Genomic DNA, 16,022 nt, shown 5'->3' with positions numbered 1-16,022 from the left:
AATTACTCTATGATTCCAGAGAAAGAAAAGGATATAAAGAAAGAAAGACGAGATAAAGAAAGGAGAAAAAACAGGTAAATGCGTGACTCCAGATGGAAGACCAATGTGGGGAGGAAAGAAAAGGATTCGGTTGACGAGAGTGGTGGGAGATGGTGCGAGAAATGCGTGCACACCAGGTTTGAGTACTCGGGAAGGGAAGGCAACAGGGTATTCCAATTCCAAGTAACACTTTGTATTAGCTCGGGTCGGCATTGTCTGCAACTCCAGGCGCCCCATTGCAAAGCCAGCCGTCCCTTGGGGCTTCATCGACAATTAACGTCATTGAGTTGCCCTGGTACACTCAAAGCTTTAGGGAGATACACCCGTCTCACCGCTTTTACACACCCTTAATTTTATTTTCGGTTGCACCTAGGGTCCCTGGAGACGTTTTAAGAGCGTTGTGTTTGACGCTCTTTACGCAATCTCAATAACCAGATAGGTTCCCCGCTTGGACGACCACCGTCACCGGGTACATCAGCTAATCTAATTGATGCATGCTACCGAAGCTGCTACCAAATCTCTTGAGTCTTCAGTCCCACCCGGACCTGGAAACATAAGGAGCTATTCCTGTACGCTCTTCAATTCAGTTTCGGGGCTCTCTCCGCCCACCCTCCCCCCGAACACTCGCAACAAGGATGGGAGACCTGGTGTTCCTCTTGGTCCAAGATGTGTTCTACCATTCGCTGGCACTTGTCGGGGTGACCGGTAAGCGAGGGGAAGGGAGAGGGTCACCGGGTGCGAGAACGCGGGGTGCCTGGATATGCGCGATGTGTGGCCGTTCTGGAGGGTCTGGATTTGCCAGGAATACCGCGACTGTGCTTCTGTTACGGCATTTCTGTTTGTGTTTTGAAACGCACTAGCGTCCGGTTTCTATCTGCAACTGTGTTACAGCGAATGTCCTTCCGTTCCCTGGAGAAGGGAGATTTAATGGGAATACTAGTTGGCAAAGAGTTTAGAATCGGCTTTTGAAAAATGCCCATAGCACGATGCGAAACCAGAATAGCAAAGAACCAGAGTACCGGTAGACACAACACTCTGCAGTAATCCAGAATAACAAAGAACCAGTGTACCGGTAGACACAACACCCTGCAGTAATTCAGCGGGTCAGGCAGCATCTTTGGGGAAAGGAATACCTGACACAGTTTAGATGGGCGGCGTGGACAAGGTGGACCGAAGGTCCTGTCTCCACGCTGTATCTTAAACTAAGATAAACTAGGTTTATTGGCGTACTATATCGGGCTCTTTGTGTGTATGTGTGACTGATGGGGAGAGGTGGAAACTGGTGAAGGAATATTAAAGAGCGTTCGGTCAAGGGGCCGAACGTGAAACAGTGGCTCCTGGCCTGAGTACAATGTACTTGTACAATGGGATTTAACTGAGATGGAGAATCACGTTCAGGTCAAGAGGAGTTCATTGTCAAATGCGTGCACACGATGAATTTGGAGTTCTCTGCCAAATCGTGCTTACAACAGCATCACAGACACATAGACTCAGCCAATTTACAAAATCAACTGGAGAGCAGTCCTGAGCTACTCTCTTCCCCATTGGAGACCCTCAGACTATATTTCACCTGACTTTACTGGACTTAATTTGCACTGAAGGTTACTCGCGTTAATCCCTTTTTCATGTATCTGTACACTGTGAATGGCTCGATTGCAATCATATATTGTCTTTCCGCTGACTAATTAGCACGCAACAAAAGCCTCTCCTTTTACCTCGGAACACGTGACAATGAACTGAACTCAAACTCGAGATTAAATCAGTAGAGATGGGCGTTCGGGCGGCATAGTGGCGCAGCGGTCAATGTGCGCCAGGGACCTGAGCTCAATCCGAGATGGACAATCACGTTCAGGTCAAGTGGACTTCATCGTCAAATGCACGCACACGATAGATTTGGAGTTCTGTGCCACGTCGGCTTGCAGCAGCATTACCGTTAGTTACATTGACTCAGGCAGTGCACAAATACAAATTGTAAATTGCACACAATTCCAAAAGAAAGAAGACCGAGCAAAAATAGCAAGCTATTAGAGCAAAACCTTTTTTCGTTGGGTTATGGTTAGGGTTAGGGTTCGAATAGTGCAAGAAGTTTGTTGTTATGTTCCGTTGTCGAGGTGCGATTGAGGTTTAGTTATTAGTTTAGTTTAGTTTAGAGAAACAACGCGGAAACTGGCCCTTCGACCCACCGAGTCCCAGTGATCCCCGCACACTAACACTATCCCACTAGGGACAAATTACAATTGTACCAAGCCAATTGACCTACAAACCTGTATGTCTTTGGAGTGTGGGAGGAATCCAGAGTACCCGGAGAAAATCCCACGCAGGTCACTGGGAGAACGTGCAAACTCCGTACTTACAGCGCCCGTAGTCAGGATTGAACTCGGGTCTCTGGCACTGTGAGGCATCAACTCTACCATTGATCTCCCGCGATGTTGCCTCACCCGCTGTTCCTCTAGCACATTGTGCCAATCCTATCTCTCCTATCCTATTGTGTAAGACGTTGATGAGGCCACATTTAGAGTGTTTTGTGTTCAGTTTTGGGCATCATGTTATAGGAAAGATATGGTCAAGCTGGAAAGGGTACCGAGAAGATTTACGAGGGTGTTGCCAGGACGAGAGGGTCTGAGCTACAGATAGGAGTTGAGTAGGCTGGGACTCAATTCCTTGCAATTCAGGAGGATGAGGGCTAATCTAATAGAGGTGATGATGAGAGGAATGATCTAGAGACCTCCATTCCCGACAATGTGCTTATGAAACTAACCAACTCAGCGGGACAGGCAGCATCGCTGAATAGGCAATAGACAATAGACAATAGGTGCAGGAGGCCATTCGGCCCTTCGAGCCAGCACCGCCATTTAATGTGATCATGGCTGATCATTCTCAATCAGTACCACGTTCCTGCCTTCTCCCCATACCCCCCGACTCCGCTATCCTTAAGAGCTCTATCTAGCTCTCTCTTGATTGCAATCAGAGAATTGGCCTCCACTGCCTTCTGAGGCAGAGAATTCCACAGATTCACAACTCTCTGACTGAAAAAGTCTTTCCTCATCTCCGTTCTAAATGGCCTACCCCTTATTCTTAAACTGTAGCCCCTGGTTCTGGACTCCCCCAACATTGGGAACATGTTTCCTGCCTCTAACGTATCCAACCCCTTAATAATCTTATACGTTTCGATAATCCTTCTAAAATCCAGTGTATACAAGCCTAGTCGCTCCAGTCGTTCAACATATGACAGTCCCGCCATTCCCGGAATTAACCTACGCTGCACGCCCTCAATAGCAAGAATATCCTTCCTCAAATTTGGAGACCAAAACTGCACACAGTACTCCAGGTGCGGTCTCACTAGGGCCCTGTACAACTGCAGAAGGACCTCTTTGCTCCTATATTCAACTCCTCTTGTTATGAAGGCCAACATTCCATTGGCTTTCTTCACTGCCTGCTGTACCTGCATCCTTTCAGTGACTAATGCACTAGGACACCCAGATCTCGTTGTACATCCCCTTTTCCTAACTTGACACCATTCAGATAATACTCTGCCTCCCTATTCTTACCACCAAAGTGGATAACCTCACACTTATCCACATTAAACTGCATCTGCTATGCATCCGCCCACTCACACAACTTGTCCAAGTCACCCTGCAACCTCATAGCATCGTCCTCACAGTTCACACTACCACCCAGCTTTGTATCATCTGCAAATTTGCTAATGGTACTTTTAATACAAAACTTTATTGGCATTCGGTACAGATACCGAACGAAATTACAGCAGTCACAGAGCACAACAAAAAAGAAAAGAACACAGGACGCACGACCCCAACACAAACATCCATCACAGTGACTCCAAACACCCCCTCACTGTGATGGAAGGCAACAAAACTTCCACTCTCTTCCCCCCATGCCCACGGACAGGCAGCTCGACCCCTACTGAGGCGACCGACACGTATAGCCCCCGCAAGGGGATGGAAGGCCCCGCGGCCGAGCCGCACCGAGCACTGAAATGTCCCGCGGCCGAGCCGCGCCGGGCGGTGGAAGGCCCCGCGGCCGAGCCGCACCGAGCGCTGAAACGTCCCGCGGCCGTACCGGGCGATGGAAGGCCCCGCGGCCGAGCCGCGCCGGGCACTGTTAGGTCCCGCGGCTGACCCGCGCCGGCGATGTTAAGTCCAGCGGCCGAGCCGTGCCGGCGATTGAAGGCACCGCTGGCGATGGAAGGCCCCGCGGGCGATGGAAGGCCCCGCGGGCGATGGAAGGCCCCACGGCCGAGCTGCGCCCCGGGGAAGAGACCTAATAAAAGAAAGGTTTCCCCCACCCCACCACCCCCCGCCCCACCACCCCCCCCCCCCCCCCACACATCCACAGCCAAAAACAGAAACAAAAACCATCCCAACACCGACACACAAACAAAATAAAAGGAAAAAAGACAAACAGACTGCCAGCGAGCCTTCATCCAAGTCATTAATGTATATTGTAAATAGCTGCGGTCCCAGCACCGAGCCTTGCGGTACCCCACTAGTTACTGCCTGCCATTCTGAAAGGGACCCATTTATCCCCACTCTTTGCTTTCTGTCTGTCAACCAATTTTCTATCCATGTCAGTACCCTACCTCCAATACCATGTGCTCTAATTTTGACCACTAATCACCTACGTGGAACCGTGTCGAAGCCTTTCTCAAAGTTGAGGTACACCACATCCATCGGCTCTCCCCTGTCAATTTTCCTAGTTATATCCTCAAAGAACTTCAGAAGATTAGTCAAGCATGATTTCCCCTTTGTAAATCCATGCTGACTCGGAACGATCTTGTTACTACCATCCAAATGCTCCGCAATTTCGTCTCTTTTAATTGATTCCAGCATCTTCCCCACCACTGATGTAAGACTAACTGGTCTATAATTTCCCGTTTTCTCTCTCCCTCCTTTCTTAAAAAGTGGGACAACATTAGCTACCCTCCAATCCACAGGAACTGATCCTGAATCTATAGAACATTGGAAAATGATCACCAATGCATCCACAATTTCTAGCGTCACCTCCTTAAGTACTCTGGGATGCAGACCATCAGGCCCTGGGGATTTATCAGCCTTCAGTCCCATCAGTCTACCCAACACCATTTCCTGCCTAATGTGGATTTCCTTCAGTTCCTCCGTCACCCTAGGATCTCTGGCCACTATAACATCTGGGAGATTGCTTGTATCTTCCTTAGTGAAGACAGATCCAAAGTACCGGTTCAACTCATCTGCCATTTCCTTGTTCCCCATAATAAATTCCCCTGCTTCTGTCTTCAAGGGACCCACATTTGCCTTGACTATTTTTTTCCTCTTTACATACCTAAAAAAGCTTTTACTATCCTCCTTTATGTTATTGGCTACTTTACCCTCGTACCTCATCTTTTCTCCCCGTATTGCCTTCTCCTTCATCTTCTGTTGCTCTTTAAAAGAGTCCCAATCCTCTGGCTTCCCACTCTTCTTTGCTTTGTTGTACTTCTTCTCTTTTATTTTTATGCTGTCCTTGACTTCCCTTGTCAGCCACGGGTGCCTCTTACTCCCATTAGAATCTTTCCTCTTCTTTGGGATAAAGTGATCCTGCAACTTCTGCATTATTCCCAGGAATACCTGCCATTGCTGTTTCACTGTCTTCCCTGCTAGGGCCTCTTTCCAGTCAATTCTGGCCAGCTCCTGCCTCTGTAATCCCCTTTGCTATACTGTAATACTGACACTTCCGATTTTCCTTTCTCCCTCTCAATTTGTAGAGTAAAACGTATCATATTCTGATCACTGCCTCCTAATGGCCCTTTTACCTTGAGTCCCCTTATCAGATCAGAAGGAATGGGTGATGATTCGGGTTGATACCCTTCCTCGGACTGGTTGGGGATAAGGGAAATGAGAGATCTCAACAATGATGTCGAGAGACAAAGAACAATGAATGAAAGATTGGCAAAAAGTAACAATGCCAAAGGAAACAGCTCATTGTTAGCTGTTTGTTGGGTGAAAACGAGAATCTAGTGCAACTTGGGTGGGGGGGGGGGGTTAGAGAGAGAGAGAGAGAGAGAGAATGCCGGTGCTAACTGAAGTTAATGAAATCAATATTAATACCACTGGGCTGCAAGCGAAATATGAGATGCTGGTCCTTCAATTTGCATTTGGCCTCACTCTGACAATTGAGGCACCCTAGGATACAAAGTTCTGTGTGGGAATGGGAGAGGAGAATTAAAGTATTTAGCAACTTGTCTCGCCGATGTATTAGAGTCCACATCTTAAACAGCGGATAAGGTACACGAGGTTGGAAGAGGTTGTAGGTAGTGATTTGGGTGGGAAGAGATGAGCTGACCAGGGAGTTGTGGAGGAACCATCTCTGCGGAAGACAGAAAGGGGTGGAAATGGAAAGATGTGAATAGTGTTGGGATCCCCTTGGAGGTGGCAAAAAGTTTGGAGGATTATGTGTTGTATGCGACTGCTGATGGGTCGTAGGTAAGGACTAGGGGGACTCTGTCTTTGTTGTGCATAGGGGGAAGAGGAGCAAGGGCGGAACTGCAGAGTAATGAGGAGACACGAGTGAGGGCCTCATCTCTGATGGGAGAGGGGAACCCCCGTACCCTGAATAATGAGGACATCCTGGATGCCCTTGTATGGAACATCTCATCTTGGGCGCAGATGCAGCGTAGACGGGGGAATTGGGTGTAGGGGATAGAGTCTTTGCAGGAAGCAGGGTGGGAAGAAGTGTAGTCGAGATTGTTGGGGGAATCGGTGGGTTTTGTAATAGACATCAGTCTATTTCCTGTGATGAAGAATGTTAGATCAAGAAAGGGGAGGGAGGTGTCGGAGATGGTCCAAGTAAATTTGAGTGCAGGATGGAAATTGGTGGTGAAGTTGATGAAGTCCATGAGTTCTGCATGGGTACAAGAGGGAGCACCGATGCAGTCGTCAATGTAGGGGAGGTAGAGTTCGGGGATGGGGCCAGTGTACGCCTGGAACAGGGATTGTTCAATGAGCCTACAAAGAGGCAGTCATAGCTGGGGCCCATGCGAGAGCCCTTAGCTTTGCTGTGGGCTTGGAGGAAGTGGAAGGAGTCAAAGGAGAAGTTGTTGCGGGTGAGAACTAGCTCTACTCGGCAGAGTAGAGGGAAATTGCATGGTTCTGTGGTTGAGGAAGAAACGAAGGGCTTGAAGGCCTTCCTGGTGTTGGATGGAAGTATAGAGTGACTGAATGTCCATAGTAAAGATCAGAGAGTGGGGGCTTGGAAAGCAGATCATTAAAGAGACGAAGGATATCTTGATCATCGGTTGGGAGAAATTGGACCAGGGAGGATAGGATGGAGTTGAGGTACGTGGAAATCATTTCAGTCGGACAAGAGCAGGCAGAAACAATGGGTCTGTCAGGGCAGTTGTGTTTATGGATTTTGGGGAGAAGGGTAAACGTAACCCAAATGAAACTGTTCTGATGGGGTCGCGGGCAGACCCGTTTCCATCACATTTCTGCTCTCTCAAAGCAATGGGTGCAGATATAAAGGGCGTGGGCCATTCACACTCTTCTCTCCTCACCTCATTAAAGAAAGAATGCGATGGTTTTGGAGAGTCTACGACAGGGGTTGGGCCCGGTTAGGCCTGAATAGAGAGGATGTGGAGAGGATGTTTCCGCTGGTGGGGGAGTCGAGGACCAGAGGGCACAGCCTCAGAATAAAATGCTGTACCTTTCGGAAGGAGATCAGGAGGCATTTCTTTACTCAGAGGGTGGTGAGTCTGTGGAATTCGCTGCCGCAGAAGGCCAAGTCAATGGATATTTTTAAGTCAGAGATACATAAAATCTTGATCAGTACGGGTGTCAGGAGTTATGGGGAGATGGCAGGAAAATGGGGTTAGGATGGAGAAGTAAATCAGCCATGATTAAATGGCGGAGTAACATATAAACATAGAAAATAGGTGCAGAAGGAAGCCATTTGCCCCTTCGAGCCACCACCACCATTCATTGTGATCATGGCTCATTAACTACAATCAGTAACCCATGCCTGCCTTCTCCCCATATCCATTGATTCCGGTAGCCCCGAGAGCTCTATTTAACTTTCTTTTAAATCCATCCAGTGAATTGGCCTCCGCTGCCTTCAGTGGCAGAGAATTCCACAAATTCACAACTCTCTGGGTGAAAAAGTTTCTTCTCACCTCAGTTTTAAATGGCCTCCCCTTTATTCTTAAACTGTGCGGCCCCTGTTTCTGGACTCCCCCAACATTGGGAACATTTTTCCTGCAGCTAGCTTGTTCAGTCCTTTTATAATTTTATACGTCTCTATAAGATCCCCTCTCATCCTTCGAAACTCCAGTGAATACAAGCCTAGTCTTTCCAATCTTTCCTCATATGACAGTCCCTCCATCCCAGGAATTAACCTCGTGAACTTGCACTGCCTCAATAGCAAGGACGTCCCTCCTCAAATTAGGTGACCAAAACTGCACACAATACTCCATTTGTGGTCTCACCAGGGCCCTATACAACTGCAGAAGGATTTATTTGTTCCTGTACTCAAATCCTCTTGTTATGAAGGCCAACATGCCATTGGTTTTCTTCACTGCCTGCTGTACCTGCACACTTCCTTTCAGTGACTGGTGTACTAGAACACCAAAGTCTCATTGCACTTCCCCTTTACCTGATCTGACACCTCTGAGATAATAATCTGCCTCCTTATTAGATTTGATGGGCCGAATGGCCTAATTAAATTGAAAGAAATTGAATTGAATTAAATTTTATTAGCCAATTATGTATACATACAACGACAGGGTCCCACCTTCCACCCCATCAGCCGTCGCATACAGCATATATTCCTCCAACATTTTCGCCACCTCCAACGGGATCCCACTACTGGCCACATCTTTCCATCTCCACCCCTTTCTGCTTTCCGCTGAGACAATTCCCTCCGCAACTCCCTGATTAACTCGTCCCTTCCCACCCAAACCATCCCCTCCCCAGGTACTTTCCCCTGCAACCGCAGGAGATGCAACACCTGTCCCTTTACCTCCCCCCTCGACTCCATCCAAGTCAAGTCAAGTCAAGTCAATTTTATTTGTATAGCACATTTAAAAACAACCCACGTTGACCAAAGTGCTGTACATCTGATTAGGTTCCAATGGGGAAAAAATGAAACATACGCAAACAGTTCACAGCGCCTCCTCAATGAGCCTCAAACGCTAGGGAGTAGAAATGGGTTTTGAGCCTGGACTTAAAGGAGTCGATGGAGGGGGCAGTTCTGATGGGGAGAGAGATGCTGTTCCACAGTCTAGGAGCTGCAACCGCAAAAGCGCGGTCACCCCTGAGCTTAAGCCTAGACCGCGGGATAGTGAGTAGCCCCAAGTCGGCCGACCTGAGGGACCTGGAGTTAGAGAGGGGGGTTAGAAGATTTTTGATGTAGGGGGGGGAGTGTCCATTTAGGGCTTTATACGTGAATAGGAGGAGCTTGAAGTTGATTCTGTACCGTACAGGGAGCCAGTGGAGAGAGGCCAGAATCGGGGTGATGTGGTCCCTTTTACGGGTACCCGTCAGGAGTCTCGCTGCGGCGTTTTGGACCAGTTGCAGGCGGGACAGGGAAGATTGGCTGATCCCAGTGGATAGGGAGTTGCAGTAGTCTAGGCGGGAGGAAATGAAAGAGTGAATGATTTTTTCTGTGTCGTCGAATTGGAGGAAAGGTTTGATTTTAGCTATGGTTCGAAGTTGGAAGAAGCTGGCTTTTACCACAGCGTTGACTTGCTTATCAAAGTTTAATGCAGAGTCAAATATCATGCCGAGGTTTTTGACATGCGGTTTGACTAGGCAGGATAGACTTCCAAGACTGCCTGTTATCAATTTGATGGAGTCGGGGGGGGGGGGGGGCGAATAGGATGACCTCAGACTTGCTCTCATTTAATTGGAGGAAAGTTCTGTGCCATCCAACATTTTATGTCCTCAAGGCAGTGTAAGAGGCTGTTTAAATTTGACTGGTTGTTGGGTTTCAAGGGGAGGTAAAGCTGAGTGTCATCGGCATAGCAGTGGAAAGAAATGCCGTACCTTTGAATGATTTGGCCAAGGGGGAGCATGTATAGAGAGAAGAGAATGGGGCCTAGGATGAAGCCTTGTAGAACTCCGCAGGAGAGGCTAGCTGGAGCAGAGGAATAACTGCCTATGTTGATGGCGAAACTCCTATCTTTGAGGTACGCAGCGAACCAGCTCAGGGCAGTGCCATCAATGCCAACCGCGTAACGGAGACGGTCAATAAGGATGGTGTGGTCCACTGTATCGAACGCTGCGCTGAGGTCGAGAAGGAGCAGGATTGCACAGTCGCCGGTGTCGATGGCGAGAAGCAGGTCGTTGTGTACCTTCAACAAGGCAGACTCTGTGCTGTGGTGAGCTCTGAAACCTGACTGGAAACTTTCCAGGATGGTGTTTTGGTGCAGGTAGGGCACTAATTGGTTTAGAATTGCCTTTTCAAGGACTTTTGACAGGAATGGTAGTTTGGAAATGGTTCTGTAGTTGCTAGGCAAGGTGGGGTCTAGGTTAGGTCTTTTCAGTAGGGGCTGGACCACCGCGTGCTTGAAACTGGTTGGAACAGTGCCAGTGGCCAGAGAACTGTTGATAATAGAGAGGATGCTGGGACCGGCTATTGCAATGACATCCTTCAGAAGGGCAGTGGGGGCAGGATCAAGGGGGCAAGTTGCAGGTTTCATAGCGGAGACAAGCTATGGACCCAAGGACCCAAACAGTCTTTCTAGGTGAGGCAGAGGTTCACTTGCACTTCCTCCAACCTCATCTATTGTATCCTCTGTTCCGGGTGTCAACTTTTTTACATCGGTGAGACCAAGCGCAGGCTTGGCGATCGTTTCGTTGAAGACCTCTGCTCAGTCTGCTTAACGTAACTGGTCTCCCGGTTGCTCAGCACTTCAACTCCCATTCCCAATCTGACCTTTTTGTCCTGCAACCGTTGAAAGACTGGAGCGACTGGGCTTGTATACACTGGAATTTAGAAGGACAAGAGGGGTTCTTATTGAAACATATAAGATTATTAAGGGATTGGATGCGCCAGAGGCAGGAAACATGTTCCCGATGTTGGGGGAGTCCAGAACCAAGGGCCATATTTTAAGAATAAGGGGTAGGCCATTTAGAACGATGAGGATTTTTTTTTCACTCAGAGAGTTGTGAATCTGTGGAATTCTTAGCCTCAGAAGGCAGTGGAGACCAATTCTCTGGATGCTTTCAAGAGAGAGTTAGATAGAGCTCTTAAAGATAGTGTCAAGGGATATGGGGAGAATGCAGGAATGGGGTACTGATTGTGGATGATCAGCCATGATCACAATGAATGGCAGTGCTGGCTCGAAGGGCCGAATAGCCTACTCCTGCACCTATTGCTTATTGTCTATTATCTATTGTCCTGGGCCTCCTCCATTGTCAGAGCGAGGGCCAGCGCAAATTGGAGGAATAGCACCTCATATTTCACTTGGGTAGCTTGATGTTCACAGCGGTATGAACATTGACTTCTCCAACTTCAAACAGCCCCTGCTTTCCCTCTCTATGCTCTCCCCCTTTCCAGTTCTCCCACCAGTCTTACTGTCTCCGACTACATTCTATCTTTGCCCCGCCCACTCCCCTGACATCAGTCTGAAGAAGGGTCTCGACCCGAAACGTCACGTATTCCTTCTCTCCAGAGATGCTGCCTGTCCCGCTGAGTTACTCAAGCATTTTGTCCCCACAAGGATCGCATTTTGTCGCAACAAGATAAAAAAAACACGATATACAGCAGACAATTAAAAATAAAACATTATAATTTAAACTGTTCCGCACTGATATTGAGGGCCAAAGGTTCTAACTGTTCTATGTTCTAATCCACTCTCCAAGGATTGGGCTGAATATAGTCATTGATTCATAGAGTCTTACAGCGGGAAACAGGCCCTTCGGCCCAACATGCCCACACCGGCCAACATGTCCCATCTACACCCGTGGCCATATACCTCCAAACCTGTCCGATAAATGTACCTGTCTTAAATGTTACAATAGTCCCTGCCTCACCTACGCAGGTCGTTCCATACACCATCACCCTTATATATATAATATAACATATATAACAACTACAGCATGGAAACAGGCCTGTCCGGCCCTACCAGTCCACGCCGACCATTCTCCCTGACCTAGTCTCACCTACCTGCACTCAGACCATAACCCTCTAATCCCCTCTTATCCATATACCTATCCAATTTACTCTTAAATAATAAAATCGAGCCAGCCTCCACCACTTCCACCGGAAGCCCATTCCATACAGCCACAACCCTCTGAGTAAAGAAGTTCCCCCTCATGTTACCCCTAAACCTTTGTCCCTCAATTCTGAAGCTATGTCCCCTTGTTGGAATCTTCCCCACTCTCAAAGGGAAAAGCCTACCCACGTCAACTCTGTCCGTCCCTCTCAAAATTTAAAAAACGTCTATCAAGTCCCCCCTCAACCTTCTACGCTCCAAAGAATAAAGACCCAACCTGTTCAACCTCTCTCTGAAGCCTAAGTGCTGAAACCCAGGCAACATTCTAGTAAATCTCCTCTGTACCCTCTCCATTTTGTCGACATCCTTCCTATAATTTGGCGACCAGAACTGCGCACCATACTTCAGATTCGACCTCACCAATGCCCTGTACAATTTCAACATTACATCCCAACTTCTATACTCGATGCTCTGATTTATAAAGGCAAGCATACCAAACGCCTTCTTCACCACCCTATCCACATGAGATTCCACCTTCAGGGAACAATGCACAGTTATTCCCAGATCCCTCTGTTCCACTGCATTCCTCAATTCCCTACCATTTACCCTGTACGTCCTATTTTGATTTGTCCTACCAAAATGCAGCACCTCACACTTATCAGCATTAAACTCCATCTGCCATCTTTCAGCCCACCCTTCCAAAAGGCCCAAGTCTCTCTGTAGACTTTGAAAATCTACCTCATTATCAACTACTCCGCCTATCTTAGTATCATCTGCATATTTACTAATCCAATTTGCCACACCATCATCCAGATCATTAATGTAAATGACAAACAACAGTGGACCCAACACAGATCCTTGGGGCACTCTACTAGACACTGGCCTCCAACCTGACATACAATTGTCAACCGTTACCCTCTGGTATCTCCCATTCAGCCATTGTTGAATCCATCTTGCAACCTCACTATTAATACCCAACGATTTAAACTTCTTAATCAACCTTCCATGTGGAACCTTGTCAAATGCCTTACTGAAGTCCTTATAGACAACATCCACAGCCTTGCCCTTATCAATTTCCCTGGTAACCTCTTCAAAAAATTCAAGAAGATTAGTCAAACATGACCTTCCAGGCACAAATCCATGTTGACTGTTTCTAATCAGGCCTTGATTATCCAAATAATTATATATATTGTCCCTAAGTATCTTTTCCATTAATTTTCCCACCACAGACGTCAAACTAATAGGTCTATAATTGCTAGGTTTACTTTTAGAACCTTTTTTAAACAAAGGCACAACATGCGCAATGCGCCAATCTTCCGGCACCATCCCTGTTTCTAATGACGTTTGAAATATTTCCGTCATAGCCCCTGCTATTTCTGCACTACCTTCCCTCAATGTCCTAGGGAATATCCTATCAGGACCTGGAGACTTATCCACTTTTATATTCTTCAAAAGTGTCTTAGTTTGAAAATGTTACCCCTCAGATTCTTAGTAAATCCCCCCCCCCCCCCACCCACCCCGCCTCACCTTAAAACTATGTCTTCTGGTTCTGGATTCCCCTACTCTGGGCAGGAGACTCTGTGTATCAACCTGATCGATTCCTCTCATGATTTTATACACCGCTGTGAGCTCACCCCTCATCCTCCTGCGCTCGGAATAGAGTCCCAGCCTGCTCAACATCACCCTGTAGCTCAAGCCTTCGAGTCCTGGTAACATCCTGATAAATCTTCTCTGCAACCTTTCTAGACTGACAACTTCTTTCCTGTAACATGGTGCCCAGAACTGAACACAGCACTCTAACCACGGCTGCACTAACATCTTATACAAGTGTAACCTGATCTCCCGAGAGCGTCGACCAATGTCACTCACTCTTTTGCTCACTTCCATTGGTTAACATATGACCAGTGTTTGATGGCGCTGGGCCTATTGTCGCTGGAGTTTAGAAGCATGAAGGGGGATCTCATTGACAAGTACGGAATAGTGAAAGGCTTGGATAGAGCAGATGTGGATAGGATGTTTCCATGAGTGGGAGAGTCTAGGACTAGAGGTCCCAGCCTCAGATTTAAAGGACATTCCTTTAGGAAGGAGGTGAGGAGGAATGTCTTTACTTAGAAGGTGGTGAATCTGTGGAATTCTTTACCAAAGATGGCGGTGGAGGCCAAATCAATGGATATTTTTAAGGCAGAGATAGATTTTTGATTAGTACAGGTATCAGGGGTGAAGGGAGGAGAATGGGGTTTGGAGACAGAGATAGATCAGTCGTGATTGAATGGTGGAGTAGACTTGATGGGCAGATTGACCTAATTCTGATCCTGTCACATGACCTTTTGACCTTCTCCGTAGCGAATCTCATCACCATCGTGATCCTGTGCCGACGGAGCTGCGGCCTCGCCGGCTGCACGGTCCGGTACCTGGTGTCCATGGCCGGGGCGGACCTGCTGGTCATCATCTTCTGTGTGGTCCTCAACCACCTGGGCTCGCTCTACTTCCCCTACTCCATGCTCATGCACTACCACGTCTGCGCCCTCAAAAGCATCGTGAACGCGGCGGCCGTGGACTCCACCGTCTGGCTCACCGTGGCTTTCACCTTCGACCGCTTCGTCGCCATTTGCTGCCCGCGACTCAAGCTCCGTTACTGCACCAAGAGAACGTCTTTGGCGGCGATCGTCGCAGTGTGCGCCGTCAGCTACCTGCGAAATATCCCGCGCTACTTCACCTACGAGCCCATTCGCGGACGCGCCCCGTTCCCGGTCTGTCGACTCCGTTATCTCTGCACCAATATCCCCTGGGCCGCCTACCTGTGGGCTGGGACGGCGTTGACGCCTATGATCCCTTACGTGACCATCCTTCTGCTCAACGCCCTGACCGTCCGTCACATCTTGGTGGCGAGCCGGGCCCGTAAGGGGTTGCGTGGCGCCGGAGCCGGAGCGGGAGGCAAACGAGCGGACCCCGAGATGGAGAACAGGAGGAGGTCCATCGTTCTTCTCTTCGCCATCTCGGGCAGCTTCGTGCTGCTGTGGATGACCAAGGTGGTGATGTTCGTGATGGAGGAGATGCTGGTGGACATGTCCACGCTGGTCACGGTCACCCAGGCCGGGACCATGCTGATGTATCTCAATTCTTGCAGTAACACCTGCATCTACGCCCTGACACAGGCCAAGTTCAGGGAGCAGGTGAAACTCACCATCACCTACCCCTTCCATTGGCTGCTCGCCTTCCTCTCAAACTGAACTTCCCGACATAGACGATATGTGGAGGAAGGAACTGCAGATGTTGGTTTACACCAGGGTTCCCAAAAAGTTAAGCTGCAAGTCGGATCGGTAGCAAAGAAAGCAAACGCAACCTTATGAAAGCAAACTGCAATTATTTCGAGAGAACAAGAACACAAAAACAGGGATGAAATGCCGAGGCTCTATAAGGTGCTGGTCAGGCCGCATTTGGATTACTGTGATCAATTTTGGGCACCATATTTGAGGAAATATGCGCGAGCCCTGGAGAGGGTCCAGAGGAGGTTTACAAGAATGATCCCAGGAATGAGTGGGTTAACTTATGATGAGCATTTGACAGCACTGGGCCTGTCCTAGCTGGAGTTTCGAAGAATAAGGGGGGACCTCATTGAAATGTACAGCATAATGAATGGCTTGAATAGAGTGGATGTGTAGAGCATGTTTCCACCGGTGTGACAGTCTAGGACTGGGAAGGAGATGGGGAGGGATTTCTTTGGTCTGAGGGGAGGGGGGGTGAATCTGTGGAATTCTTTGCCACAGAAGGCTGTAGAGACCAAGTCAGTGCGTATTTA

General features: G+C 48.3%; 1 protein-coding gene across 1 annotated transcript; it reads left to right on the top strand.

The window, feature by feature from the left end:
* Positions 1-674: 674 nt before the first annotated feature.
* LOC144591717 (putative G-protein coupled receptor 139) lies at positions 675-15,453 on the top strand. The gene is made up of 2 exons (XM_078395750.1): positions 675-744; positions 14,567-15,453. Exons 1-2 carry the CDS (start codon positions 675-677, stop codon positions 15,451-15,453), a joined length of 957 nt encoding a protein of 318 aa, XP_078251876.1.
* Positions 15,454-16,022: the final 569 nt, after the last annotated feature.

This window comes from Rhinoraja longicauda, unplaced genomic scaffold (assembly GCF_053455715.1).
Source record: "Rhinoraja longicauda isolate Sanriku21f unplaced genomic scaffold, sRhiLon1.1 Scf001536, whole genome shotgun sequence".
In the NCBI taxonomy this organism is placed as follows: Eukaryota; Metazoa; Chordata; class Chondrichthyes; order Rajiformes; family Arhynchobatidae; genus Rhinoraja; species Rhinoraja longicauda.
Note: the sequence above shows the minus strand (reverse complement) of the source record. Positions and strands in the feature narration are given on the sequence as shown.